General features: G+C 44.8%; 1 protein-coding gene across 1 annotated transcript in view; it reads right to left on the reverse strand.

The window, feature by feature from the left end:
* Positions 1–27,077, reverse strand: part of NEK9 (NIMA related kinase 9) — a 1,697,515-nt gene that overhangs the window by 1,197,871 nt on the left and 472,567 nt on the right. The window contains exon 9 of the mRNA XM_044073912.1: positions 14,682–14,732. Within this exon, the coding sequence (XP_043929847.1) occupies positions 14,682–14,732 (51 nt within the window). The remainder of the gene's footprint in view (positions 1–14,681; positions 14,733–27,077) is intronic.

The following is a 27,077-nucleotide window of genomic DNA, read 5'->3' on the forward strand; positions in this document are numbered from 1 at the left end:
GTCCGAAGCGTAACGGGACTGCTGAGACTTCTGGAACCACATCATCTTTTGTCCTCGCTGGTTCCTGGAAAAGGACCTTTGAGGAGCCGAGAAGTGGATTCCGACGGCAGACAGCATCTTCCCGTCTTTCTCGCTCTGGATCAATGTATTGCGGATAGTCTTGCCACACAGGGTAGAACAGAAGGGAGCGTTCGCAAAGGATGCCTTGAAGGGTTCCGCAAAGTCGGAGCCAGGCGTGACGCCGTAAGGCGATGCCTGGTCCGCTGGCTCTAGCGGCCCCTCCGTGGCATGGGAGAGTAGCCGCATAGATGTGTTCGATACAGATTTCAGAGTGGCCATGCGAGTCGAGAAGGTCCGTTTGTCCTCGGCCGACATGGACTCAGGGGGAGACTCAGCATATTCCTTCACCAGATCCCGCTGAAGCCTAATCATATGGGCCAAGTAATTCAGCGCCCTTATGGAAAAGGTAGCCGAAGCAAACATCTGCTTTCCGATACGATCCATCGTCTGAGACTCCTTATCAGGAGGATGGACCGAGGAACTATCCTGTGCCAGTTCCTTCTTGGTGGCAGCCGCCACCACCATGGCATCTACCTGGGAACCTTTAGTCCACGCTGTCCTATCCACAGGGGGACTAAGGATCTTATCTGGTCTCCTGGGGATTGACTCTACAGTGTCCGGCTCCTTCCACGCCCAGGTAGTAATGAGGTCTACCAGGGGGTCGGCCGGAAGGGACACCCAAGAGGTAGACGGGCCTACGTCAAACGCCTCCAGAAACACCGACTCATCCGAGGAAGGCTTTTGGACTGACCACCCCCCTTTTAGGCGTAGCATTTCCATAATGTCTCCATAGGAGACGTCCTCGGGGGGGGTGACCTGGGGGAGCCTTCCCCTTCCTCTAAATCGGTGTCTTCCGTGAGAGACTCGGGGGAGTCCAAGTGCCTCCTCTTACACTTGCGTTTGTGTGGGACCTCCTCGGTAGGACTGTCCGAGGAGGGCTCACCAACAGGGTCATGTTCCTCCAGTGGAACTGGCTGGGGAGTCGACACAGGCTGTCCCTGGGGTCGGATGATGGAAGACAAGCCTGTCTGTGAGGGAATGTTGGCTGGATCCGCAGCATGAGCGAGGGGTCTCGAACCTCTCGAGAGAACCCTCTCCACCACGCTGAATGCCGAAGGTGAACCCCTCTCTCTGGGTTCCATGAGCAAAACCCTCGGATCCAACGCGGGGATCGGCGTCGGAGCCGAAGCGATTGGACCCAAAAGGGAAGTGTGCTCCGACCACAATGGAGCCAAAGACACACTTACCCCCTCGGATCCAACGCACAGCTCTCGGCCCCGAGAGCTCGGATCCGAAAAGGGATCAGACAAACTCGAGGGCATGGCCGACATCTAAGTAGCAACTACTATCGGCTTCGACTCCCTGACTCCGAGACTGCTCGGATCCAACAGCTCCGAAACCCGATAGTGGATCGGAGAAGGAGCTATGGGGGCAAAAAATGGGGCAGGAGCACTCCCATCTGTATCTGGGCTTGGAGAAAGCCACGCATCATCCGGTCAATGTCAGCGTCTGAAAGGCTTTGTGTCGACCTAGAAGAGGCCGCCGCGACGACCTCGAAGATGGACGGGGCTCCTCCGTCGAGAAATGTGGAGAACAGAGCCGAGAGGGGGAGGACCCGGGAATCTTCAGGGGAGAAGAGAGCTGTTTAGCCGGCGAGGCCGAGGGGGTTGAGTTGGCCCGCCGCTTGTGGCTCCTATGTTTCTCTCTATCCCTCTCTCTCTTTCTCCCTCTCTCTCCTCTCTTTTCTCTTGGAGTCCTTCTCTCCCTGGGAAATGGTGGGAGGCTGATTCCCAGCCAGGGGAGATAACACAGCTGGCTGAAGAGCCGCAGCCGCGGCTGAGGCCACTGAGGGAGAGGACGAAGAAGCAGAATTGGCAGGTATAATACCCGCCAGGATCAGCTTGTTCCTCCTATCCCTCAGAGCCCGGGGGTTAAAGGCTGCGCAAATATGGCAGCCCGATGCTAAATGCTCTACCCCAGGCAAATAATGCACTGAGTGTGGCCATCGGCTGGGGAGAGCTTATGGTCATACTCAGAGCACTTGGAGAAAATGGCATTAGGGCCTTCGGCCATAACAACCACACACACACAAGAATAAGGGGAAGGGGGAATATACTAAAACTAAGCTAGGCTAATGGGTTTAAACAATCACAAACACACATCTCTCAAAATTTTGCAAAAATTCAAGAAATTACACAATACTCACTACCTAACCGTAACTCGTGCTTGTTAAAGCCATGGCAAATGAGATCAGAGGACTGGAAGGAGGTAACAGGGTATTATGGGTAAGGGGGAGGAGCTTGGAGTTCAGATCTTTAGCCGGGAAAGCTGCCGGCTCGGATCCAGGTCAGATCCGATACCCACAGGTTGCTGAGCAAATGAAGTTAACTACTTCAGATCAAGAAGTAAATTAAGAAGTGAAAGTCCTGGTGCTAACAGTCATGCAGATGATTTACTAATTATTTTAAGTAATAACATTTAGGTGAAAGATGCAACAGTGGTGGTAGAAAATAGTTGCTTAAGGTAGGAATAGTGTTAATAAGGAAAAAGATGCAGGTTATGCAGTTATGTTTTACTGGAAATAAGATTAGTATGTTGGGGTGAAATAAAGAAAAGAAAGTGTAAATCAGTGGAATTAGATACTGCAGGATAGAAAGGAAACAGGGCAGTGGAAAACTTGTGTTGTCATATAAAAAGTAAGTATATATAACAATGCATACCTACTGGGTATATCAAAATAAAACAGTAGAGCTTTATGTTCTCAGACCACCCTGGTAAGGTCTGACCATATGATCATAAATCAGTCTCATTCGAAGTAATGATGAAGAAGACTTTGTGAACATACAAGAGATCATATGTACTGTACTAGAAAAAGAGTTGGTTTAGCTAAACATACCCTATCAGAAGGTGAAGCACATCTTTTTACATTTCAGGTCATATATGAAAATATTAGGTTGGGAGATATTTATGCTCTTACTGATATGGCTGAGATGAAATGGATTTTTAGATTAGGAGCACATTTAGGTTCCGGTCTTAATGGTACAGTTTCTATTAAACCAGCACTGAAAGCACGTAAATTAACTAAAAAATGATATTTGTTTTTTATAAAATGTATGTATATATGTGTGCATTTATTTTAAGTGTGCAGCACTTTAAATATTGCTCATAGTCTTAATGAGATGAGAGTTTTTATTGGTCGATTTGAATTTTTGGAATGTATTTAATGAAATTTTCAGTTGTATAGTGTTGTCTGATGAAGCACCTTAGTGGGTGAAAGTGCTTACAATATTAAAGTCTGCTGATTTTATGTTTATTGACTGCCTTCCGTGTTTCTGCACAGTTTTTTGCTTTAAGTTTTGTTAGTCTTTTGTGACTGTGCAGTTCATCACAGAGTTTCCTTGCTTTTACTATAACGACCAAAACAGAATGACCAGTGAAAAACAGCTCTACTTTCCAAACACTTTTAATCACAGAACACACTTCTCTTAGCACCTCGGCCGTAGCCTTTACAGAGTAAAAACTTTCATTATTAAAAGGTTTCTTATTTATACACTTTCTGTTAATTAATTAATTAATTAATTAATTAATTAATTAATTAATTAATTAACAAACAATTAAGTTATCACAATTATCCAATTCTCTTCTTAAAGTTAAAAAAACATTATATAAAACTATGCCAATTGCATTCCTTATTCATACCCTTAGGTATGAGTGTGTCATATTTCATTATTAAAATAGATTCCTTCTGTCTCAACACATATTTCAATAACTCTACATTTCCATATTGTAATATTACTTGTTCCAACACTGTTGCTTTCATGGTATTTATATCACCATTATGTTCTTTATTAAAGTGTTCAGCTACAGGACTGAGAATTTTATTATTTCTGATGTCTCTCACATGCTCTTTTATTCGTTCTGCCAACGATCTTTTTGTTTCCCCTATATAACATTTATTACAAGGGCACATTAAACCATAAATCACACCTTTACTATGACAAGAATACGTTCCCAGTGTATTAAATTTCTTTCCCCCTATTTTCTCTATTTCTGTTATTATATACTGGCATACAGAGCATTTACCACAGGGAAATGTTCCTTTTGTTTCCACATTCACCAGCATTTTCTCTATAGGTCTTCTATATTTTGCATGCACCAGAAAATCCTTTAAACTTCTTCCCCTTTGGTAAGAAATTCCTAACTCTATTTGTGATAATGATGGAACCTCCCTTCTAATTTGTTCCCAGTATTCCTTAACCACTTCTGTCAATCTCTGAGAAAATAAGCTATATTTAGTAACAAAAAACATGTTCTCCTTTCCAGATGTCATTTCTACAACTTCTTTTCTTTTTTTATATCCACCTGCATTGACTCTTGTCCCTTCTTGTTTTTTATTAAATATTTTCTGCACAGTTTTTTGCTTTGAGTTTTGTTAGTCTTTTGTGACTGTGCAGTTCATCACGGAGTTTCCTTGCTTTTAGACTCTCTTTCTACCACTGTTAACAATGACTCCTATACAGAGGTATACACAAATGCTCTATGTAAACACCTATAAAAAATGTACAGACTTGTCTGTACCTGAACAGATCAAAACAAGGTCCTCACAAAAAAAAAACACCCTGGTGGACATCAAGCATAAACATGTCATATAACAAAAAGAAGAAACTAATGTCTAAGAACAAGAGGGAATTGACTCAGCAGAGGAAGAACACCCTCCACCGTTTGAACAAGCAAATTAGATATCTTGTTAAGTCCTATAAAACCAATTATGAAGCTAAGCATAATCACAAGGTATTCTTTAGTTACATCAGAAATCTAAAAGGGAAGGCCCACCTTTGTGCCAATCTAGTAGTGGACGGTACCACTCACACTGACCCTGAGGACATAGCCAACCTGCTAGCAAACAGATTTGGTGTAAACTTCACCCCCCTGTCCCCACCAGACATACCCCAAAGCATACTATTTATCAAGTCCTCTACCTAGTATCTCCAAAGAGCAGGACATAACCACACTCTCCATGGCCACAACCACAGCCTCTATGGGGCTGGATAACATCCCAGGATGCCTATTAAAAGGTCTAAAACAAGACCTAGTGGAACCACTTGGCACTCTCTTCAACCACAGTCTAAGTACTGGCTTTGTCCCAGCAGAGTGGAAAACAACAACAGTAATTCCCTTGTACAATGCGGGTCAATCAACGTACTACAAAAAGGGCGTACACAGAAAAATGACTGATGCCAAAGCCACAGACTTAAACTAAATGCAAAAAAATGCATTATCATTCCTTTTGGCAAAGGGGAAGTCCCTCCAAATTACATTATTAACAGTACCCCCCACTTAGTTTAAACCCTGTGGTAAGAGATTTGGGAACACAGGTGAATAGCAAGCTTAACTTTAATCACCATGTGTCCACAGTGGTAAGGAAGGCCTTCTGTGTTGCACATGTCATAAGTAAGGGCATCACATTCACAGCTAAGGATGTTACAACTCCCCTGTAAACATTCCTTATCAGACCACTAAGAGTACAATGCTCCCTTCTGTATGTACCTCACCAAACACCTGCTGTAGCTGGAGAGATCTTAGAGGTTTCTCACAAAGAAAATTCAGAGCTCTCAACACATGATCTACATGGGCAGACTGAAGGCCTTGTCACTGTGCTCTGTATCTTATAGGCTGCTGAGAAGTGAAGTGTGCCTGGCCTTCAGAGCAGTCTTGGATGTTGCCCTAATGGAAATGCTGCACATCCGCAAGTCAAATGGGGCAAGATTCACTCACTATAGGGATCTTAACCTAGCTGCAACATTAATAGGACATGCTGATGCTGGAGACACAAATATGTCTCCCACAGATTGCCGATCCTCTGGAACAAACTCCAAATTCACATAAAACAGAGCTGCTCAATGACTCTATTTATAAATAACTTAGACAACTGACTACAGACCATAAATTTACCCCGGAGGTATCATCTACAGTGCAATGAAAAAGTATTTGCCCCCTTCCTGATTTCTTATTTTTTTTGCATGTTTGTCACACTTAAATGTTTCAGATCATCAAACAAATGTAAATATTAGACAAAGAAAACCCACTTAAACACAAAATGCAGTTTTTAAGTGATGATTTTATTTATTAAGGAAAAAAAATATCCAAACCTACTTGGCCCTTTGTGAAAAAGTAATTGCCCCCTAAACCTAATAACTGGTTGTGCCATCCTTAGCAGTAACAACTGCAATCAAGCATTTGTGATAACTGGGAATTAATCTTTCACATCGCTGTGCAGGAATTTTGCCCCACCTTTCTTTGCAAAATTATTTTAATTCACCAATAATGGAGGTTTTCCAAGCATGAACCACCTTTTTATGGTCATGCCACAGCATCTCAATTGGATTCAAGTCCGGACTTTGATTAGGCCACTCCAAACCTTCATTTTGTTTTTTAAGCCATTCAGAGGTGGACTTGCTGGTGTGTTTTGAATCATTGTCTTGCTGCAGAAAAGTACAGTTGTGTACACTTAACCATCAATTTAGATATTCGAGTGTATTCACTGTTGCAGTCATCACATTTGGGTTATCTGCCTGCAGGTAGCCCTCAGCCAGCATGAATACCAGAGTCTTGGAATTTCTGCGTCGGATGCTGTCGCTTCTTCCATGACGTCAGGTCATCAGGGGTATAAAACATGCAGTCGACGCCATTACATCAGTTTTTCTTGCCCCAGATGTCAGGTGCCCCCAAAGTAGAAAGCAATTACATGGTATGGAACACCCCCAGCAAAAAGCAAATACACATGACATAAGATATGCCAAACAAAAAAGATAGGTAGAAGTAAAGAGAAGTCAGGGAGCTGGAGGGAGGGTAACTAGGACTTCAACAGTGAATACACTCTAACATCTACATTTATGGTAAGTGTACACAACTGTACTATGTTCTTCATGTTTCACTGTTGCAGTCATCACATCTGGGTTGATTCCCAAAGCTAAGGAAGGATGGAGGTAGTTAAGAAGCATTAGGGCTGGCAATCAGGCCCTGTAAGACTGCTGCGGCAAATCCAGCTCTGGATTTAGAAAAAAAGTAAATTGTAATGCCTGGTGAAAGTGTGTACAGAGCTCCAGGTTGCTGCTTCCAGGATGTCCTTGGTGGGGACTCCCCTGCGGAATGTTATAGAGGTTGATGTAGCTCTAGTGGAATGTGTTCTGATCCCCTGTGGGGTAGGTTTCCCATGGTGTTTGTAGCAGAAATGGATGCAGTGTGCTATCCATTTAGAAATGGTTTGCTTTGAAATGGCCTTGCCTTCTGCCCCTGCAGCAAAGCTGACTAGCAGCTGGTTAGATTTTCTGAAAGGCTTAGTCCTGTCTAGATAGAACCTGAGCTGCCTGTGCACGACCAATGAGTGCAAGATCCTTTCGCCTTTACTCTGAGGATTAGGGAAAAAAGTTGGCAAATGAATGGATTGGTTTAAAGCCACACTAGATACCACCTTGGGCATGAATGATGGGTTAGTCCTGAGGGAAACCCTGTCCGCATGGAAGATAATGAAGGGTTCCATGGCCATAAGGGCCTGCAATTCAGACACTCTTCTAGCTGAAGTGATGGTTAGAAATAAAACTGTTTTCCAAGAGAGGAATTTTATCTCTGCTGAGGCAGCAGGTTCAAAGGGCGGAAACATGAGCTTTTCCAATACAAAGTTAAGGTCCCAGGCAGGAGTGGGAGCTCTCCTGGGGGGGGGGGGGGGGGGTCTTAACTTTTTGGCTCCTCTCAGGAACTGTTTGACCAGAGGATGAGAGAAAAAGGGGTGGCTCAGTATTATAATGAGCTGAGATGGCAGAGGCATGAATCTTAATGGAAGAGAAGGCTAGGCCTTTGTGGAGCATTTCTGTTAAGTAATCTAGTATATGAGGTAAGCTGGGCACAGTTGTGTCCATTCCCTGAGACTGGCTCCAGGAGCAGTATCTTTTCCACTTTTCCGAATAGGATTTTTTAGTACTAGGCCTCCTTGCCTCAAGAATGACATCCAGCACCTGCTTACTGAGAGTTGCTGGTGAAGAATTCAGGGGATGAGCCAGGCTGCTAGGTTCAGGATCTGTAGCTAAGGGTGCAAAATCGGGCCCTCCTGCTGAGACAGCAGGGAAGGGGTCTGAGGCAGGTGCCATGGTGGCACTACTGTCAGACTGCGCAAAAGAGGATACCAGTGCTGGCGTGGCCAGTGTGGTGCAATCAGGATTGTCCTTAGCTTTTCCTGTTTGATCTTTAGTAGAACCTTTGAGAGGAGGGGCGGGGGGGAGGCATAGATTGAGAGGCTTTCCCAGGTAAAGGACAGGGCATCCACTTTCCGAGCTTGGCTGTGGGGAGTTCTGGTACAATATTTGCTCAATTGATAGTTCTGAGGGGAAGCAAAGAGGTCCACCTCTGGTGCCCCCCATCTGTTCCTCAAAAGCTTGAATATTTTGGGTTCCAGTTTCCACTCATGTGGGTCCATGAGAATTCTGCTTAAGCTGTCTGCCAGTGAATTTAGTTTGTCTGGCAGGAACTGACCTTGCAGGTACACTTGGTTGCTTAAGGCTGTGTTCCACAGAGCCATGGCTAATCTGCACAATGGGTAGGAATGGGTTCCCCCCTGCTTATGTACCACATAACTGTGGTGTTGTCTGTCTTTCCCAATAGTTGTCCTGGAAGAATAAGGCCTTTGAAGGCTGTGTCAGAGCATTCTGTACAGCTAACATTTCTTTTTGATTGATATGCAGGTGCATTTCCTTTGGGCTCCATTTGCCTTGAATGGATTGTCCTTCCAAGGGTTTGGGCAGCAGGGGGTTGAGTGAAAGGGAGTCCCTTGTTGTGGTAGCAGGCCTCTTCCCACCAAAGGAACTCTGCCCTTAGGCAAGGAATGATAGGAATCATTGTTTCCAGGTCTTGAGAATGTTGACACCAGAAACTTTTTAAGTACCATTGGGGTTTCCTCATATGCAGTCTTGCATATGGAATTAGTAGAATGCAAGAGGCCATGAATCCTAGGGCTTGCAGTATTTTTCTTGCAGATAGCTAGGTTTTGGTGGCCAGTAGATTGAAGTAGTTTGTCAAATAAATTTGTTTTTCTGGATTGAGGAATGCCATCTGGGAAGTTGTGTTCAAGCTTGCTCCCAGGAATACAATCTGTTGGCTGGGTACCAGATGTGGTTTCTTTTCATTGATGGTGTACCCCAGTGAAGACAGAAGTCTCTTTACAAATGTCAGGTGTAGTAGTAGCAATTCCTGACTGTCCACTTGAATCAGGCAATCGCCCAAGTATGGGTAAATTCGAATCATTCTCTGCCTGCAATATGCAATGGCTGGAGCTAGGCATTTTGTGAATACCCTGGACGCAGTAGATAAGCCAAAGGAAAGTGCAGAGAACTGACAATGCACAGAGCCTGCTCTGAAACGTAGGTATTTTCTGATGGGGATGTGCAGATCAGCTTCTTTAAGTCTAGGGTTGCTAGACAGGAGGCCTTGGCTAGCATAGGAAGCAGCTGTTGGAGAGAAAGCATTTCAAATTTTGGAACCACCAGAAAGGTATTGAAAATAGACAGATCCAGGATAGGACACCAAGAGTTTTTTTTTTCTGGGTACCAGAAACAGTCTGGAATAAAAGCCTTGTCCCCTTTGTTCTGCTGGGACAGGTTGAATAGCCTTGACACTGAGAAGAGAAAATACTTGCTTTTGGGCCTCTGCCCACTGGTTTGGGGGGAGGTCTGGCCATCTGCATGGGGTTGGGAGTGAATGGAAGTGGAATCTGCATCCCTGGGAAACAATGTTTAAGACCCATCTGTCCTGCGCAATGTACTCCCAGTTTTTTGCATGCAGGGCAAGTTTCCCTCCTAAAGGTGCAAGTACTTGGGCAAGGCTTGGAAGAGTTAAGGATAAGTCATTGTGAGATTTTACCACAGGATGGCAGTTTACTACTCCCTGTTTTGGACGTGGGTGCACTCTATTGCTTAGATCTGTGCATAACCTGAGACTGCAGCCTTGCTGGTCTGCTTCCCTGGGTTTGGACTGAGAAGGTCTGGGTGGGACTGGAAAAGACCAGTTGTTTTGAAGGCCAATGCCTACTGAATCTAAGTGGCTGAACTTGTAAGAAATCTTTAACAGTTTGCACAGATTTAGCTTTTTCCTCCATCCTTCTGAGGACTTCGGCTTTATTGCCAAATAGACGCTCTTGGTTTAATGGTGCATCTAGTCATTTTGCTTTGACATGGTCTGGCAAGTTTTGTTCCTTAAGCCAAGCATGCCTTCTAAGAACAGACCCAGTGACAGCAGCACTGCAAGATGCTTCTAAGGCATCAAAACCACATTGCAAAGTATGTTTACCAACTTGGTTAGCAGAATGCATTAACTCTTGTAAATCTTTATGTTCTGCAGAATCAGGAATCAACATCGTTCTTTGTTTAATTAGTTCCATAATATGTTGCTGATACTTTAACATATGAAACTGGCAATTTAAAGCCCTGATGGCAAGAGTAGCAGAGGTGTATACCTTCTTACCCCATCTGTCTAAAGCCCTAGAATCCCTGTCCAAAGGGGTAGTATTTTTGGCCGTTGTAGCCTTAATGCCTTTAGGTCCCTGAGAAATGGTCTCTGGATCCACAGCAGGATTCCTAAAGAGGAATTTGTGGGAGTCAGGTACTCTATAGTACCAGTCAGGTTTCCTGGGAGTTGGAGGCAAAGTATCAGGGGTAAAGGCTGGATTCCAAGAAGACATCTACAATTTCCAGAACTGGAGGGATAGCAAGAGGCCTGTGCTGAGGCAAGTTTAAAAATTCCCTGAGTCTCTTTTTGGACTGAGAGTAGTCATAGATCTCCCAGCGGAAATGCTCTCTAAGGATATGCAGGGTTAAAGCAAAAGAAAAATCTTCTGGTGGGGAAGCAGAGGGAATGGAATCTTCTGCATCAAAATCCTCATAGGTAGATAAGGGTATGTCCTGGTAATCAGAAGGGTCAGATTTATCAGACTCCTAATTAGAAGAATCAGAAGGAAAATCAGTTCTTGGTCTTTTTGAGGGGAAGGCTGACTTCCCCTAATTAAAGTAATAAGGTCTTCAGCCATTCTAAGCATTTGTTTTTATGGCATGTGAGCCTGAGAATCTGCTTTGGTTGTCTGTTTCCTAGGCGTAGTGCAAACTTTAGGCCTGAAGTCGTCAGTTTAATCTGAAAATCAGTAGGCCTGAATACAATCTCAGAAGCCGGTGCCTGCACAGCGGCTCTGGACCCTTCCAAGGTAGAGACATCGGCAGGTTCCATAGTCGAAGAAGCATCTCGCGGCATACCGGACTCCGAATGGGTTTCAGTAGAGGCCTGCGAATCTGTAGAAGCGGGTATCACGGGCTGGGAAAGCGCCTCACTGAGTAGCTTAACAGTAGCGTCGTCGGCAGTTTTGGACCTATGCGGTCTGCCTCTGTCTTTACGTTTTTTTGGAAGATCGGTAGTCGGATGACTTATCGAAGCCATTTCAGAATACAGAGATAGAGAGCGAAAGAATTTAGTGACAAAAATAGCCCGACGACGAATAGTTTGGGTGTTGAACAAGGCACAAAACCGACAGCGAGGGACATCGTGGTCTGGGTCTAAACAGGTGATGCAGTAAGAATGAAAATCTCTGTGAGGTATTTGCTTTACACAGGCAAGACAATTATTAATTTTTTATAACATCAGTTAGAGCAAGAAAAAAGGATCCCCAATGGGGTACTTATCTTTTAGAAGACTTCAGGTCTGAAACTCGCAAAACGAAAATTTCAGGAGGTGGTCAACTGGCACTTGCGAACTGCTTCTGCTTTGGGCACCGCACGGCAAGAAAGACCAATGTAATGGCATCGGCTGCATGTTTTATACCCCTGACGACCTGACGTCATGGAAGAAGCGACCGCATTCGATGCAGAAATCCCAAGACTCTGGTATTCAGACCGGCTGAGGGCTACCTCCAGGCAGATAACCCAAATGTGATGACTGCAACAGTGAAACACGAAGAACATCCCAAGTGTGCTTCAGCTTGAGGTCACAAACTGATGGCTGGACATTCTCCTTCAGGACTTTTTGGTAGAAAGCAGAATTCATAGTTCCATCAATTACAGCAAGTCATCCAGGTCCAGAAGCAGCAAAGCAGCCCAACACCATCACACTACCACCACCATGTTTGACTGTTGGTATGTTTTTTTTTCTGAAATGCTGTGTTACTTTTATGCCAGATATAACAGGACGCACACCTCCCAAAAAGTTCACCTTTTGTTTAGTCAGTTCACAGAATATTTTCCCAAAAGTCTTCATGATCATCAAGATATTTTTTTTTTGAAAAAGGGAGTCGAGTCTTTATGTTCTTTTTGGTCAGCAGTGGTTTTCACCTTGGAACACTGCCATGCATGACATTTGTGCCCAGTCTCTTTCTTATGGTTGAGTCACGAACACTGACCTTATTAACTAACGCAAGTGAGGCCTGCAGTTCTTTAGATGTTGTTCTGGGTTCTTTTGTGACCTCTTGGATGAGTCATCACTGCGCTCTTGGGGTAATTTGTGTAGGCCGGCCATTCCTGGGAAGGTTCACCACCGTTCCATGTTTTCTCCATTTGTGGATAATGGTTCTCACCATGGTTCACTGGAGTCCCAAAGCTTTAGAAATGGCTTTGTAACCTTTTCCAGACTGATAGATGTCAATTACTTTGTTTCTCATCTGTTCCGGAATTTCTTTAGATCGCGGCATGATGTCTTCCTTTTTGGGATCTTTTGGCCTACTTCACTTTGTCTGACAGGTTCTATTTAAGTGATTTCTTCATTCAACAGGTCTGGCAGTAATCAGGCCTGGATATGGCTAGTGAAATTGAACTCAGCTTTCCCAAAAATGTGATTAACCACAGTTACTTCATGATTTAACAAGGGGGGCAATTACTTTTTCACATAGGGCCATGTAGGTTTGGATAGTTTTTTTTTTCCCTTAATAAATAAAATCACTTAAAAACTGCATTTTGTGTTTACTTGGGTTATCTTTGTCTAATGTTTAAATTTGTTTGATGATCTGGAACATTTAAGTGTGACAAACATGCAAAAAAAATGAAATCAGGAAAGGAGCAAATACTTTTTCATTGCACTGTATATGTTCCTCTTGGATAAGGGCAGTATGTACTGACCTCAGACTCGCTCTGCAAATATAGAGCATACAACTTGGTCAATAAGGAAGCAAGGGTATAACATGGTTAGGCTTATAAAGGCCCTACGGCCAACAGCCTAGTAACCTCCTACAAACCTATTGGTAAGCTTCTAGTTTACTTATGAACCAGTGAAATAGAAAGTTCACCTGGGGAGGCTGTGTAATATTTGTAGAGAGGAAGAAACTTCAAAACATGTTTGTCTTAGAAGTAAAATAACTGAGGGGTTTGAGAACTGTTACGTTTTTAAGAAAAAAAAACTTTGAAAAAATTAATAGAGATATCATAATATATGGATTTATTGTATAATAAAAAGGTGGTAATGATGAAATGAAAGTTAAAATTTGGTTAAGGCATAAGGGGGTGGGGTGGTAAAGACACAACATGGAAATATGTTCCTGGTTTTAATTATATGCATTTAAACTTAAAAATTGTTTGAAATGAAGGAAATAAATTGCTAAATGGTATTTGTGTGTATAATACTGATAAAATGTTCTATCAATAAAGCAGCCCCTACTTTTTTATAATTGCCATTGGATCTTTTACATTCATCTGAGCTACCACCAACCCAGACAGATGGACCCTTGGTTTTACATCTCATCTTAAGGACAGCACACTCAAGAGTGCAGTACCCCTCTTATCATGCAATGCAATTTCAATACTGGAAAATAAAATCCAAACACCTGGTATGGAAAGAGAACCCACAGTCTTCTGATTTTCCAGCATCAAAGGCAAAAATGCATTAGCTGTTTGGCCACTGACAACAGATGGATACTATACCACAAAAACTTATGGAAATGACAGGATAGAAAATCATCATCATTAATCTCCTTTATCCCCTTTTATTTTACATGAGTGTGGGTCTTGGTGTCATAACAACTGTTGTCAACTCTCTTCAGTGCAGTGTCACTCTCCACCTTTTTACAGCCATGCTCAAATGTCAAGGGTCTTCTTGCATGCAATCCATCCATTTCCTGCCTGGACATCTTAATGCTTTCTTTCCATCTTATTTCTCAAACCTATTTTACCACATTGCCCAAAAACAAAGAACAGAGCAAAAATATTATGTGTCTGCCATATGGTGTCTTGCTTACATCAGTTTATGGCCACTGTAGCAGACTGAGAAGAAAGTGCTTGCTTCCATGAAACATCTATGCACAGTATAATTTACTTGAGTTGAGAAAACATTCATGTTTGGGAAATTGCATAAATATTTAGTTGTCTTACTGGGGTATGAAAATAAAAGATGCTCAAGAAAATAATATGAAACCAACTGTCTTATTGGTGGTAAGTAACATCATTAGGTGCACAACTCCAGTTGGCTCCAACAATGATATGCAGCAAAGTAGATATGCCAAAGCTTTTCTGATTATAAGGTACTTTTGCAGCAGTTTAATTTCCAAATGACAAAATGTTAATAATGCTCTAAATTTCAGCACAGAAAAGCTAAGCCAATTATTTTACCTTGATTTTTTGTTGGGTCGATTCAAAAGTGCAACTCTTTGCTCCATTTCCCTAAAAAGGAAAAGAAAATATTACCAAACCGAAACTGCACTATATTGTTTTCAACTAATGTAAGAAACTGGAAAATGAACCTCCACCTTAAAATGTTCACAGTTCATACTTGTAAAAAAATAATTTTTCTTTCAACATAGTGCATGACACATGGAAGGTATCACAGCTGTGTTAAGGCAAACTCATCAATGCCTTCAGAATACTACCTGCATGACACAGCTGCTAAACACTTTTCCCTAAAGTACTTCATTAGAGATCCACACGTAACCACCTCATACCTCTGCTGTACCACTTCAGTGTTACTCTAGCAGGAAATGCTCTACTTATTATCAATGAATGATAACAATTACTGTAAACTAAACTACTACTGCTAGCTTATGTGACAGAAAAGCTTAAAAGAAAAGGAAAGAAAAGAAAAATAACACAACAGTTATAAACAAAGCAGCTATTAAAAAAATAAAGCAGTGCATTCTTTATAAAATACATGGCAAAAATTCCCATAAAAAAGTTAACCTTTCAGGAGTGGTTCAAGGAAGTACTACACCTCCTAAGCAAATTCCATGACATGAAGTAGGACGTTACTATTAAAAAAAAATAAAACAGTGCATTCTTTATAAAATACATGGCAAAAATGTCCATAAAAAAGCTAACCTTCCAGGAGTGATTCAAGGAAGGACTACACCTCCTAAGCAAATTCCATGACATGAAGTAGGATGTTACTGGCAATGTGTCTTTAGCTGGCTCAAAGTGAACACAGATAATCCCTAACTATTACCAAACAATGTGGGATTGAGACAGTTAGCCAGAAGATGCAAAGAGATAGTGCAAATGAGTTACCAATGTTAGTTCATCTATACTGGGGGAGACATGGCTCACTCCTGCAGCAATGGCCAAATCCAGATGCAGCACATGGACCAGTAATGTTCTCAGAGAGCAAACTAGCACTGCAGCAGGATTCGGGGTTCACTCATGGAAATATGACCAAAAATGCTGACCATGACTTGGGGCACCCACATCCAGAGGCCAAAACATTGACCTGTAAGGATGACAGCCTTGCTGCCAGCCAGCCAGCTCTCAACCCCTTCACTAGCTGAATGGCCATGGGGGGCAGGGGGCATGAAGGACCAATCTGTGACAGAAGTGAGAACGACTGTTGCAGATATAGGGCACAAAAAATTCCTTACCTCCACTGTTCTATTTTTTTTTCTCAACACAAGGAGAAAGTTTATTTACTAAGATAAAAAATACACCCTATGACTATAAAGAGAACCACATCAGCTACCACATTAATGCAAGCACTGATTACAATTTTAACTTTTACAAAACTGCGCCAACTTACTTCAAGAAGACTTCTGCAGCAGGGAACACACACAGAAGAGAGGTCAACACTTTACTTGATAAAGGAAGAACTTCAAGACCTTCTAACAGTAGAGCATACACAAAAATAATTTGTCAAACTCAGTGAAGCACACTGTTGTTACCAGTCAGCTATGTTCCTGAATGCCATGCTCAGTCATTAATACAGAAGTCATGATGCAAGGGTTCATACTAGCTCTCAAAAAACACTCATCAAAAAAGAACACTATGAAGATCAAACACTCAAAAAATAAAGTTAAAAGCAATTTCACTCAAAAGACAGTTACTGAAAATACAAACAATATAATAAAAGATGACTCTACGTCATTTCTCATGATGGGTAAAGCCTCCTGCACACAACACCCTGCATATTTCACAAACATAACCCTTACCAAACCGCTCTACTGGTGTAAGGGGAATAAAGCCAAGACTACAACCCAGGTGACCCATGTTCCACTAGCAGTATAGGTGCTGCTGAAGCTGTCATAAGGAGGACAGACATACTTATCTTTGGTGGGAAATGTTGGTCCAAAATAGGTGGTCCTATGCAGCAATCCTTCAGAGCAGGGGAGGGGAGGCCCTGGCATATGCATTTGGCTCACTGAGCCAAGAACATGGCCCAGACTATGACCCAGAAGACCAGTGCATGATTAGTGGAGTGGGTGCCGCTGCAGCTGGCATAAGAAGAACAGGCATGCCAACCCGGGGGGGGGGGGGTTGGAATATGGCTGTCCTATGTAGCAATTGCCTTACAGGAAGGGAGGTTCTGGGGCATACATTTAACTCACCAAGGTGGGAACATGACAGCCATCCTCATTAGGTGCACAGAAACATGGATGTGCATACGAAAGCATAATGGTCGCTAAAGGTGTGCAGGCTGTGCATCTCCAACCCAAAGGCAGAGGCTATAACTTAAGAACAATGCCCATGCTGGGCATTCTGGTATGTAACATTAAGCTTTCTCCAGCTGATGCCTCTGCAACAGGTCTTATACTTCCCTCTCAGGATGGCTGAGCCAAGTTTGACCACCAGCTCCCATCCTTCTCTAACCACCCCTCCAGAACCAGAACCACTAACTGAAAATAGTTTATCTGCAGCACATTCAGTACCCCAACCCTCTGTTTCATAATACTAGGCCCTATTTTGGTGCCTTTTTTCCCCCATTTTTAACCATAAATATAAACGTGTGTTTTTCATGACCCTTTCTCATTAAGAAACTAGGAAAATCTCTACAATCTGCTTCAAAATCATTCTGAAAGTGGAAAGGGAAAAAGTCTCACATAGCCAGCTCCACATCAAATAGAGAAGTGAGTTCAATTAGTGGGCAGGCAGTGGAGGGATGGCTGAAGAGGTGGGAATAAGCAGCACAGGATGAGAATGACATGGTGTAAGATTCTGCTAGAATGCAGAGCCACATCCAGCACCAGGACACCTAGGCAGCTGCCTATGACCGGTGATGGATGGGAATGTCAACAAAAAAATCTTCAGTAAATAAAACAAGCTGGAAGACTTCTGAAAACCACAGGAAGGCTTTAGGACCCCATGGGAAACTTTCTGAACAAAGAAGATCTTAAGTACCTTGCGAAAGACTTCTGTAGAGAACATCAAGCTTCAGAAACCTCAGTATTAATAAAAACTGGCTCCCTATTGAAATGTCGGCACTCAAAATGCCGAGTGCCGAAAAGCTGGAAAAAAGACTGAAAACCCAGAGAAGAGAAAATCTCAAAAAATGCACTTCTTCAAACTTCTTTTTTTTTTTTTGGGGGGGGGGGGGGGTTAGAACATACAAGTCCACTGTTCTGGATATTCAGTTTCTGCATTTTGGGACTCACTCCAGCAGGTTCTGACATTTCAAATGGTTAATGGAAAAACATCCCAATGTAAAACCATGCGAAAATGTGATTTAGGAAATCAGCCTCTGATTATGCCAATCCTGCCCTAGTGAACAAACGGAGATGCTACGGATGTGCAGCAATATACCAGGCCAACAAACAAAGGTGTGAATTTGAATATGCAGCAGCTGAAACAATGAGTGAATCATGTTTTAGTATATTAGCCATAGTGCAGCAATTCAGGATATTAGCCAGCAAAAGTGTGTGTGTGTGTGTGTGTGTGTGTGTGTGTGTGTGTGTGTGTGCGTTCATGCGCGCATGTGTGTGTTTGTGTACATGTGTGTAAAATGGCCTAGTTAAGGGGGCTGCCTAGTTAATTGAGTCTTGATTGTTGGGAACCAAATGCTTTAATCTTCCACGCTAACTGACAAACCTCCTTTACTTTATTTCGTTTTTTTGTAAAATCACTGTAATACAGTCTGTCAATGTCGGTCATAGAGCTTCATAGCTGTACTGTTCAGTACCAGTGGTACAACAGGTAGCATACTTGCCCTTTGGTGCAGAGGGTTGTGGGGTATCTTTACACATTAGGTAGACTGATTGCTGACACTAATGCGCAGCATAAGGGGGTGGGGGTTGTGCTGATGCACTCTTGACTGTGTCCTCCTTTGGATAACATGCTAAGTGACTATGAAAATGTTGATGGTTTGCCAAACATTCCCTATTGTATATCACCAGCACACCAATTTCTTTTTAATGCAACGGAGGCATTTTATTCTTCAAGGGCAGCAGGGACTGAATTCAAAGATAAAGCACTGAAATGCAAAGTTGTTTGGCAGCAGCATCTTCTTCATAAGTTACAGACCGCTTATGTGGAATTATTCACATGACTTTTACTTCTGCAGTGTGTGTGTATGTTGACTATTACTGGTGGATTATAATGAGAGAAGTTTGAGTGGCCTTTTACAGTTAAAATGTCCTGAAATTGGTAGTCGTGTCATTACTGGTTCATGTTTTGTTTCACTGCTTACTGAAAACATGTTCAAAATTATAAATTTAAAACTCACTCTAACAAGTGGTGCTGTCTTAAACAAAGAATGTAATTTAATGCAGTCAGGACAGTGAATCAAAGAAAACATACATTTATGCATGATTCTAAAATTGTGGTCAGGATGCCCATGGTTTGAAAACAGCCCAAAGGCACACTTAATCCACCAATGTCCACATGCATTTTCTCTGAATGTGGGTTTTAATGCAGTTTCAATGAATGTGAGTTTCAAGGGTAGAGAAGTTCACTGCTGCTCATGCTAACTCTGTTTTCACTGTCAGATTGTATTGTTTTGTTTACCTATCAGTGCCTGTGCTATAAAATTTGAAATAATAAATTAAATCCAAATATCTGTAATCACTGCAGAAGTAAAGAAGAAAAGAGAATGCAAACTAACAGGTTTGAACAGTGTTTTATGGTAACTGGGAAAAGACAGAGGCCAAGTAATGGGACACTGGAATGCTGCTTGGCAGGGATGCTGGGAGCTGCACATGCATGGGGGCCCAGATCCAATATCCAGCCTAGGGCCCCATTTACCATAATGTGGCTCTGCTGGAACGGCATCTGGTGATGGATGGGCAGTGCAGCAACCAGAAGGGGCTAGAATGAAAAGAGACTCCACCAAGCGCATGCACTTTAGTAAGGAGATTTGATGTCCACATAGAAGTGCACAGTGAACATCTGGTACTTGTGCACCGCTGAGGGGCTGGGAATGGGAATTACAAAGGATAACACTGCATTGAAGTCAATCTTAGGTCCCCCATGCAGTCTTACATAGAATAAAGCTGGACCTTCATTATGATGGGACAAAATGGCTCTGTAAGAATGCAGATGGTCAAACTTGCACCACAGGCCTAAAGAATTTTATCAAAAATGGGGTAAATCTTACTTGGTGATTGGAAAAAGTGATAAAAATTAATGATACAATCCAACAAACTGATGTGTCTTAAGTTTCAAACTGAAATAAAGTGCAGGCGTCATCACTTTTACAATAATCAATCATTTTGTATTTAAGACGATTCATTTTAAGGACTCCCTCCCCAACTAACTATATTATCATCACTATAAACTTTTATTAAAAATCATCATTTAACAGTCACTCTGCAAAAATCAGCTTCAGAGAAGAACAGCAGAGTAAGAAAAAATCTAACACTGAAAAACTAGGCTCAAAATAATTAGTGATAAACCTCTGGAAAAGCAAAAGCAACAAAAAACAAATGCTCAAAAGTTTTGTAAATAAGAAGTTATGTACTCACCATAACGTTCCATCTGAGTAGGTATCTTCATTTGTCTGCAACCTGTGGGATACGGATCCGATCTCGGATCCGAGCCGGCAACTTCTAACATAGCATAGATCCGAGCTCCTAGCTCCTCCCCCCTTACCCATAATCCCCTGCTTGCCCTAACTGACCTCAGATCAAGTTTGCCCCATAGCACAACAGATAATAGGTGTCCCAATGGGAACATATGCTGATAACACAAGAGCGATCCAATCGGTCAGGGGGAAGGAGGGGGGGATGGTTGCAGACAAATGAAGATACCTACTCAGATGGAACGTTATGGTGAGCACATAACTTCTTAATCTGAAGTAGGAACTTCATTTGTCAGCAACCTGTGAGACAGAGTCCCCAGCTACCTAAGTCTTGGGTGGCCTTCATGGAAGGATATTCCGGAGCACCGCAGAGCCAAAGGACGCTCTACCTCGGGAAATAACATCTATTTTATAACGGCTGATAAAGGTGTGAGATGAAGCCCAAGTGGCTGCGGAACAAATGTCATCCAGTGGAACCCTAGCCTGAAAGGCTGCAGAAGTGGCAACAGCCCTAGTAGAATGAGCACGGACTCCTTGAGGTGCAGGCCTTCCCGAACTCTGATATGCTAATAGAATACAACTCGAGATCCATCTAGAGAGAGAAACCTTCGGCAAAGGAGATAAACAACTGATCGGATTGCCTATGACCAGCAGTTCTGTGGATATAAAAACGTAATTGTCTGTGTACGTCCAAGGAATGAAGCTTGTACTCTCCTTTGTTATGAAAGTTAGGGAAAAACACTGGGAGATTGATGGATTGATTGATGTTCGCTTCTGAAGATACCTTAGGTAGAAAGGACGGATTGATTCTGAGGTAAACCCTATCCGGGTGGAAAACCAAATATGGTGGTTTGACGCAAAGGGCTTGTAATTCCGATACCCTTTTGGCTGAAGTTATGGCCACCAAAAATGCTGTCTTCCAGGAGAGAAATTTAAGATCAACCGTGGCAGCCGGTTCAAATGGGGGACCAGTCAAGGACTGCAAGACTAAGGATAAATCCCATGGGGGTACCACCTCTTTAACTGGAGGTCTAAGGAGGAAGGAACCCTTGAGGAAGGTCTTACACAGTTTGGAAGTCATAATAGGACCAGACTCTTGTCCTACATGATAGTATGAGATTGCTGCTAGCTGTACCTTGACTGTGGAAGAACTAGCCCCCTGGTGAAAGAGAGAGGTTATAAATTCTAGAATCGATGATATCGGGGCTGTGAACGGGTCTAAACGACGGTGTTTTGCCCAAATGGTGAAGCTTTTCCACTTACTCCGATAAACCTTCCTGGTGGAAGGCTTATGAGCTGCTACAAGAATGGCTTTAACCGGTGATGAGATCCCGGGAGTCCTTATGAGGAGTGGAACTGGAGCAACCAAGCCGTCAGCTTGAGGTTGACCAGATTCGGAGTTGGAAGACCGAGAGGATGCGAAATGAGATCCGGAATGGGATCCAGAATCCATGGTGGATTCACTAGGTGAGACCAAAGGTAGGGGAACCACGTCTGACGAGGCCAGAATGGGGCAATGAGGATCATTCTGCTCCCCAGCTGCCTGGCTTTCTGTAACAATTTCAACATCAGGGGTAGAGGAGGGTAAGCATAAAGCAGACCGGGAGGCCAAGCATGAACTAGAGAGTCTCTCGCGGACTTCCCGGAGGGGATCAGAGCCGGTAATCGTTGCATTTTGTGTTTGAAGGAGAGGCAAAAAGATCGCAACAAGGTCGCCCCCATCGGGCAAATACTTGCTCTACCACTCGGTGGTTGAGAGGCCACTCGTAGGGAGTCAGGATAGTACGACTGAGCCTGTCTGCTAAAAGGTTGGACCTTCCCGGAATGTGCGTTGCTATGAGAAAGCGGTTGGTGGAAATCGCCCATTCCCACACTCTCATGGCCTCGCGGCAAAGGGGATAAGACCTGGTTCCCCCTTGTTTGTTGATGTACCAGACTACCGACATGTTGTCTGTCTGTACCGCAATTGTCCCTACCGGAAGAGAGTTGTGTAGTGCTTGCAACGTCAAAAGCACCGCTCTCATCTCTAGGACGTTGATATGCAAAGAGGTCTCTACGTCGTTCCAAGTGCCTTGGACTGTTCTGCCTGAAAAATGCCCCCCCCCACCCCAGGCGAGAAGCGTCCGTGGTCACTGTGTCGACTGGTGGAGGTAGTGAGAAGGGACGGCCCGTGTGGAGGTTGGAAGACTGGAGCCACCACAGGAGCGATTTTCTGCAAACCTTGCTTAAGGAAACAGGGTGAGACAGAGGGTTGCAAGACAGGGACCATTGTACCTAGAGGGTCCACTGTAGAATCCTCAGATTCAGCCGGGCCAATGGTAGCAGAGGGATTGCAACCGCCATAGATCCTAGGGCCCTCAGAATCAATTCCGCCGAAGGAGTTTGCAGATGAAGAATGGCCTGCACGTGTAACATCAGGTTCCGAAGTCGGTCCGGAGTCAGGAACGCAAGCATCTGTCTGGAATCCAGACTTGCCCCTATAAAATCTAGTATCTGTGTAGGGGTGAGAGAGGATCTGGTCATGTTGATGGTTAATCCTAATAGAGGAGCCAGACCAAGAAAATAGTCCCTGCCTGAGCAAAGTAGATGCCTTGTTGGGGCTGTGAGGAGCCAGTCGTCCAGGTATGGAAAGACCTGAATTCCCTGGAGTCTCAGGTGAGCCGCTACTACCTTGGTGAACACCCTGGGGGCTGAGGTGAGACCGAAGGGGAGGACTCTGAATTGAAAGTGACTGGCTCCCAGCCGGAAGCGGAGGAACCTCCTGGAACGCCTGTCCACTAGAACATGATAGTACGCATCCTTGAGGTCTATAGAGCACATCCAGTCGTCCTCCCGCAATAAGGGGAGGACAGATTGCAACGTGACCATTCGGAACTTTTGTTTGGGTACCACCAGGTTTAGGAAAGAGAGGTCAAGGATGGACCTCAAGTCCCCTGTCTTTTTTGGCACCAGAAAGAACCTGGAGTAAAACCCTGATCCGACTTGATCTGGGGGGATGGGCTGGATGGCTCTTTTTTGTAGAAGCTGCTGGATTTCTGCAGCGGCTGCCTTCTTTTGACTGGGTGGGACGTCGGGAAGGCTTCTGATTCTGGGGTTGGCTATGAAGGGAATTAGGTAACCTCTGGATAGAATGCGAAGCACCCAGCGATCTGTTGTTATGGACTCCCATTCTGCCAGGTGCTTCGAAAAACGCCTCCCGACTGCCTCCAGAGTGGAGCAGTTGGGAAACCCCTCAGGGGTTCTACGTGGGCCTCTCAGAGAAAGGTTCTCTGGACCCAAAATTCCTCGGACCCCCTCTGCCTCTGGGGCGGCGTCCTCCCTGTCCTCCTCTGCCACGAGAGGACTGGTTGTCCTGAGCAGACTGAGAATGATGCGATTTTCGGAACCACATCTTCTTCTGACCCTTTTGGTTCTTGGAAAAGGACCTCTGGGGCGCACAGAAGCGGACTCAGACGGCAGACAAGGTCTTCCCGTCTTTCTCGCTCTGGACAAGAGTGTCGCGAACAGTTTTGCCGAACAGTGCAGAACCATCAAAAGGGGCATTCGCGAATGACGCCTTAAAAGGTTCCGAGAAGTCACAGTGACGGAGCCAGGCCTGTCTCCTCATGACAAGCCCGACTCCACCTGCTCTAGCGGCTCCCTCTGTAGCATGAGACAATAGCCGCATAGAGGTATTAGAGATAGAGCGGAGGGTGGCCATTCGGGAAGAGTACAAATCCTTGTCTCCCTCTGACATGGACCCCGGGGGGGAAGCAGCGTATTCCTTAATTAGGTCCCGCTGCATCCTAATAACGTGTGCCATATAGTTCAAGGCCCTCATAGAGAAGGTCGCTGAACTGAAGGCTCGCTTCCCAAGACGGTCCATCGCACGAGACCCCTTGCTCGGAGGATGAACCTTGGGGCTCTCCTGAGCCAGCTCTTTCTTAGTGGCAGCAGCCACCAACATGGCATCCACAGGGGGACCTCTGCTCCAATGTGATCTCTCTGCAGAGGGGGGCTCAAAATTTTGTCTGGGCGCTTGGGGATCGGCTCTACGGTGTCCGGTTCCTTCCAAGCCCTAGAGGATATAAGATCCACCAGGGGGTCGGGTGGAGGGGACACCCAAGAGGTAGATGGTCCTGCCTCGAACGCCTCAAGGAATACGGACTCGTCAGAGGAAGCCTTGGAGGCAGACCACCCACCTCTGATTTTGAGCATTTCCATGATGTCTCCAAAGGAGACATCCTCAGGGGGTGATCTCGGGGAGCCTTCCCCTTCATCCAAGTCCGTATCTTCTATGAGACTCTCAGGGGAGTCTCTGTGCCTCCTTTTGCACTTTGCCTTATGAGGAATCTCCTCGGGGGGGCTGTCCGAGGAGTCCTCACGGGCTGTAATCTGTTCCACTGGTACTCCTAAAGGCGCTGAGGCAGGCTGCCCAGAGGTCCGGATGAGGGGAGCCAGGATCAGATGAGAAGGAGTGCAGGAGGGAGCCGAAGCCAGGATCGGAGGCCTGGAAGCACTCGACAGTGCCCTCTCCACCGCAGCGAAGGCCGAGGGGAGCCGCTCTCAGAAGGATCCGAGATCCGACTCCCGCTCGGATCCGAAGGGTGGATCGGACCCGGCGCCGAGAACGTCGGATCCGAAGGACCAGTGTGCTCCGACCGGGACAGAGCCGACAGCACACCGAATCCCTCGGATCCAAAGCTCGGCCCACTGCTCCGAGAGGTCGGATCTGACAGACTCGAGGGAATAGTCGGAGCCGACGTGCCCAACACGGTCGGCTCCGACCTACCCCCGGATCCAACGTGGCTCGGCTCCGAGCCCGGAATGCGGGTCGGAGAAGGAGCTATAGGAGCGAAAAAAGGGGTCGAGCTCCCCCCCAGAGGGGGGGAGGCAGGAGCACTCCCATCTGCATCTGGGCCTGGATGAATCTCCTCATCATCCGGTCCATATCCGCATCAGACATGCTGAAAGTGGACCTCGACGAGGCCACCGAGGCAGACCTGGAGTGTCGACTCGATGACCTCGACGGGGACCGGATCACCTCCTCCTCGGGACCCGGGGAGAAACAAGGGGATCGGGTCCGAGGAGGAGGAGAACGAGAAGACTTGGACGGGGAAGCCCTCTTGACGGGCGGGGCCGATGAAGAGTCTTCGGCCCGCCGCTTAAGGTGCTTCTCCCGCCGCTTCTCTTTCCTGGCCTCCCTATCCTCTGGAGCCGAAGTGGGAGGTTGAGTCCCGGTGGGAGGAAGGGAGGCAGGGGTGACCACTACCGGGGGGGGTAGCGGGCACCGGAGGTCGAAGCAGAGTCTGGGGGTAGAAGACCCGCCAGAACTAGCTTCGACCTTCGATCCTTGAGTGCCCTGGGGTTGAACGCCGTGCAACCCGAAGAGAGGTGTTCAACCCCAAGGCACCTAACGCACAGAGTGTGGCCATCAGCCGGTGAAAGCTTGTGACCACACTCGGTGCATTTCAAAAAAATTGCCTTAGGGGCCTCCGACATATTAAAGTAAGCACACTCACTAGGCCCCTAATCCAGTCACACACATGCGCTATGACCAGCGGGGGAGGGAGAATTATACTAAAAAATAAAACAATTAAGATAGATAAGTAAGGGGTAAACCTATCGCCCACACACCAGTCACTCAGAAGAAAAATATAAAACTTTTTTTCTCACAAACGCCAAGAGCTCTAAACCTAGCTGTTGCTTGAAGAGCGGCAAACTAGATCTGAGGTCAGTTAGGGCAAGCAGGGGATTATGGGTAAGGGGGAGGAGCTAGGAGCTCGGATCTATGCTATGTTAGAAGTTGCCGGCTCGGATCCGAGATCGGATCCGTATCCCACAGGTTGCTGACAAATGAAGTTCTTACTTCAGATTGTCAGTTACTTCTTTTCAAACTTTCAGAACAGTCCTCATAAGACCATGTTTCATGAATAATGTCACTACCATCTAAAAGGAGATTTTGCAGTTACTGTGAAAAATCACCTCTCAGGGCACAGCTGTAAAACAACAGGGATAAAGTTCATGGGAGGATCCTTAGAATGACATGATAAAATAAGGGGGTGCAAATTGCCAAGTTACAGCCATCTGTATAAAAAGTTAACAAGCAATATTAAACTAAAATTGTGTATGTCAGTTTGCAGTGGGATCCTGATGAATAAATGTACGTCTTGACATGACCCAGACCACAAAGGCAAAAGTAAATATGACATATATGGACAGACAAGATTAGTCAATCAACCACCAATTTTCAGGAGGAGGGAGAAAAAACACAGCATCAACAGAAAACTCCACAGATATGAAGATTACATGCAAACGCCACATAGACAATGACTGATGGTCAGAACTGAGCCTCAGACCATGAAGCTGTGAGGGAACTACTAGGCCATCACATATCTTTCCACAGAAGATGAAGACTACAGTTCTACCACTCTGAAGGATACATACAGGTTAATATGGAGGTAAATCTGTAATGAAAGTAATGATTTTGAGCTGTTGAAGGTAACACCAAACACAATTACTTTTGATACAAAGTGCTGATATAAACACCAACCTGCCTACAGCAGTCCCTTGATCCATTCCCACTGTCCTCAACTCAGTTTTTCACCTCTCAGGGATTGGTCTGAGGTGGGACTAGCCAGAGGCAGAGAGATGTCTTCAAGAATGGGAAAAGAACAGCTCAGTGTGTCAATATCCTTGCGCTTTACTGACGATTTTCTGTATGCCAAGCTTTTCTCCATTTCCTCCCTGAAGCGACGCAGAACACATGCTGCAGACTGCAGTCTACAATACTACTGCTGGGTGCATACTTCCACACA

This window comes from Protopterus annectens, chromosome 6.part0, assembly GCF_019279795.1.
Source record: "Protopterus annectens isolate FY-2018-M chromosome 6.part0, PAN1.0, whole genome shotgun sequence".
NCBI classification, from domain to species: Eukaryota; Metazoa; Chordata; order Ceratodontiformes; family Protopteridae; genus Protopterus; species Protopterus annectens.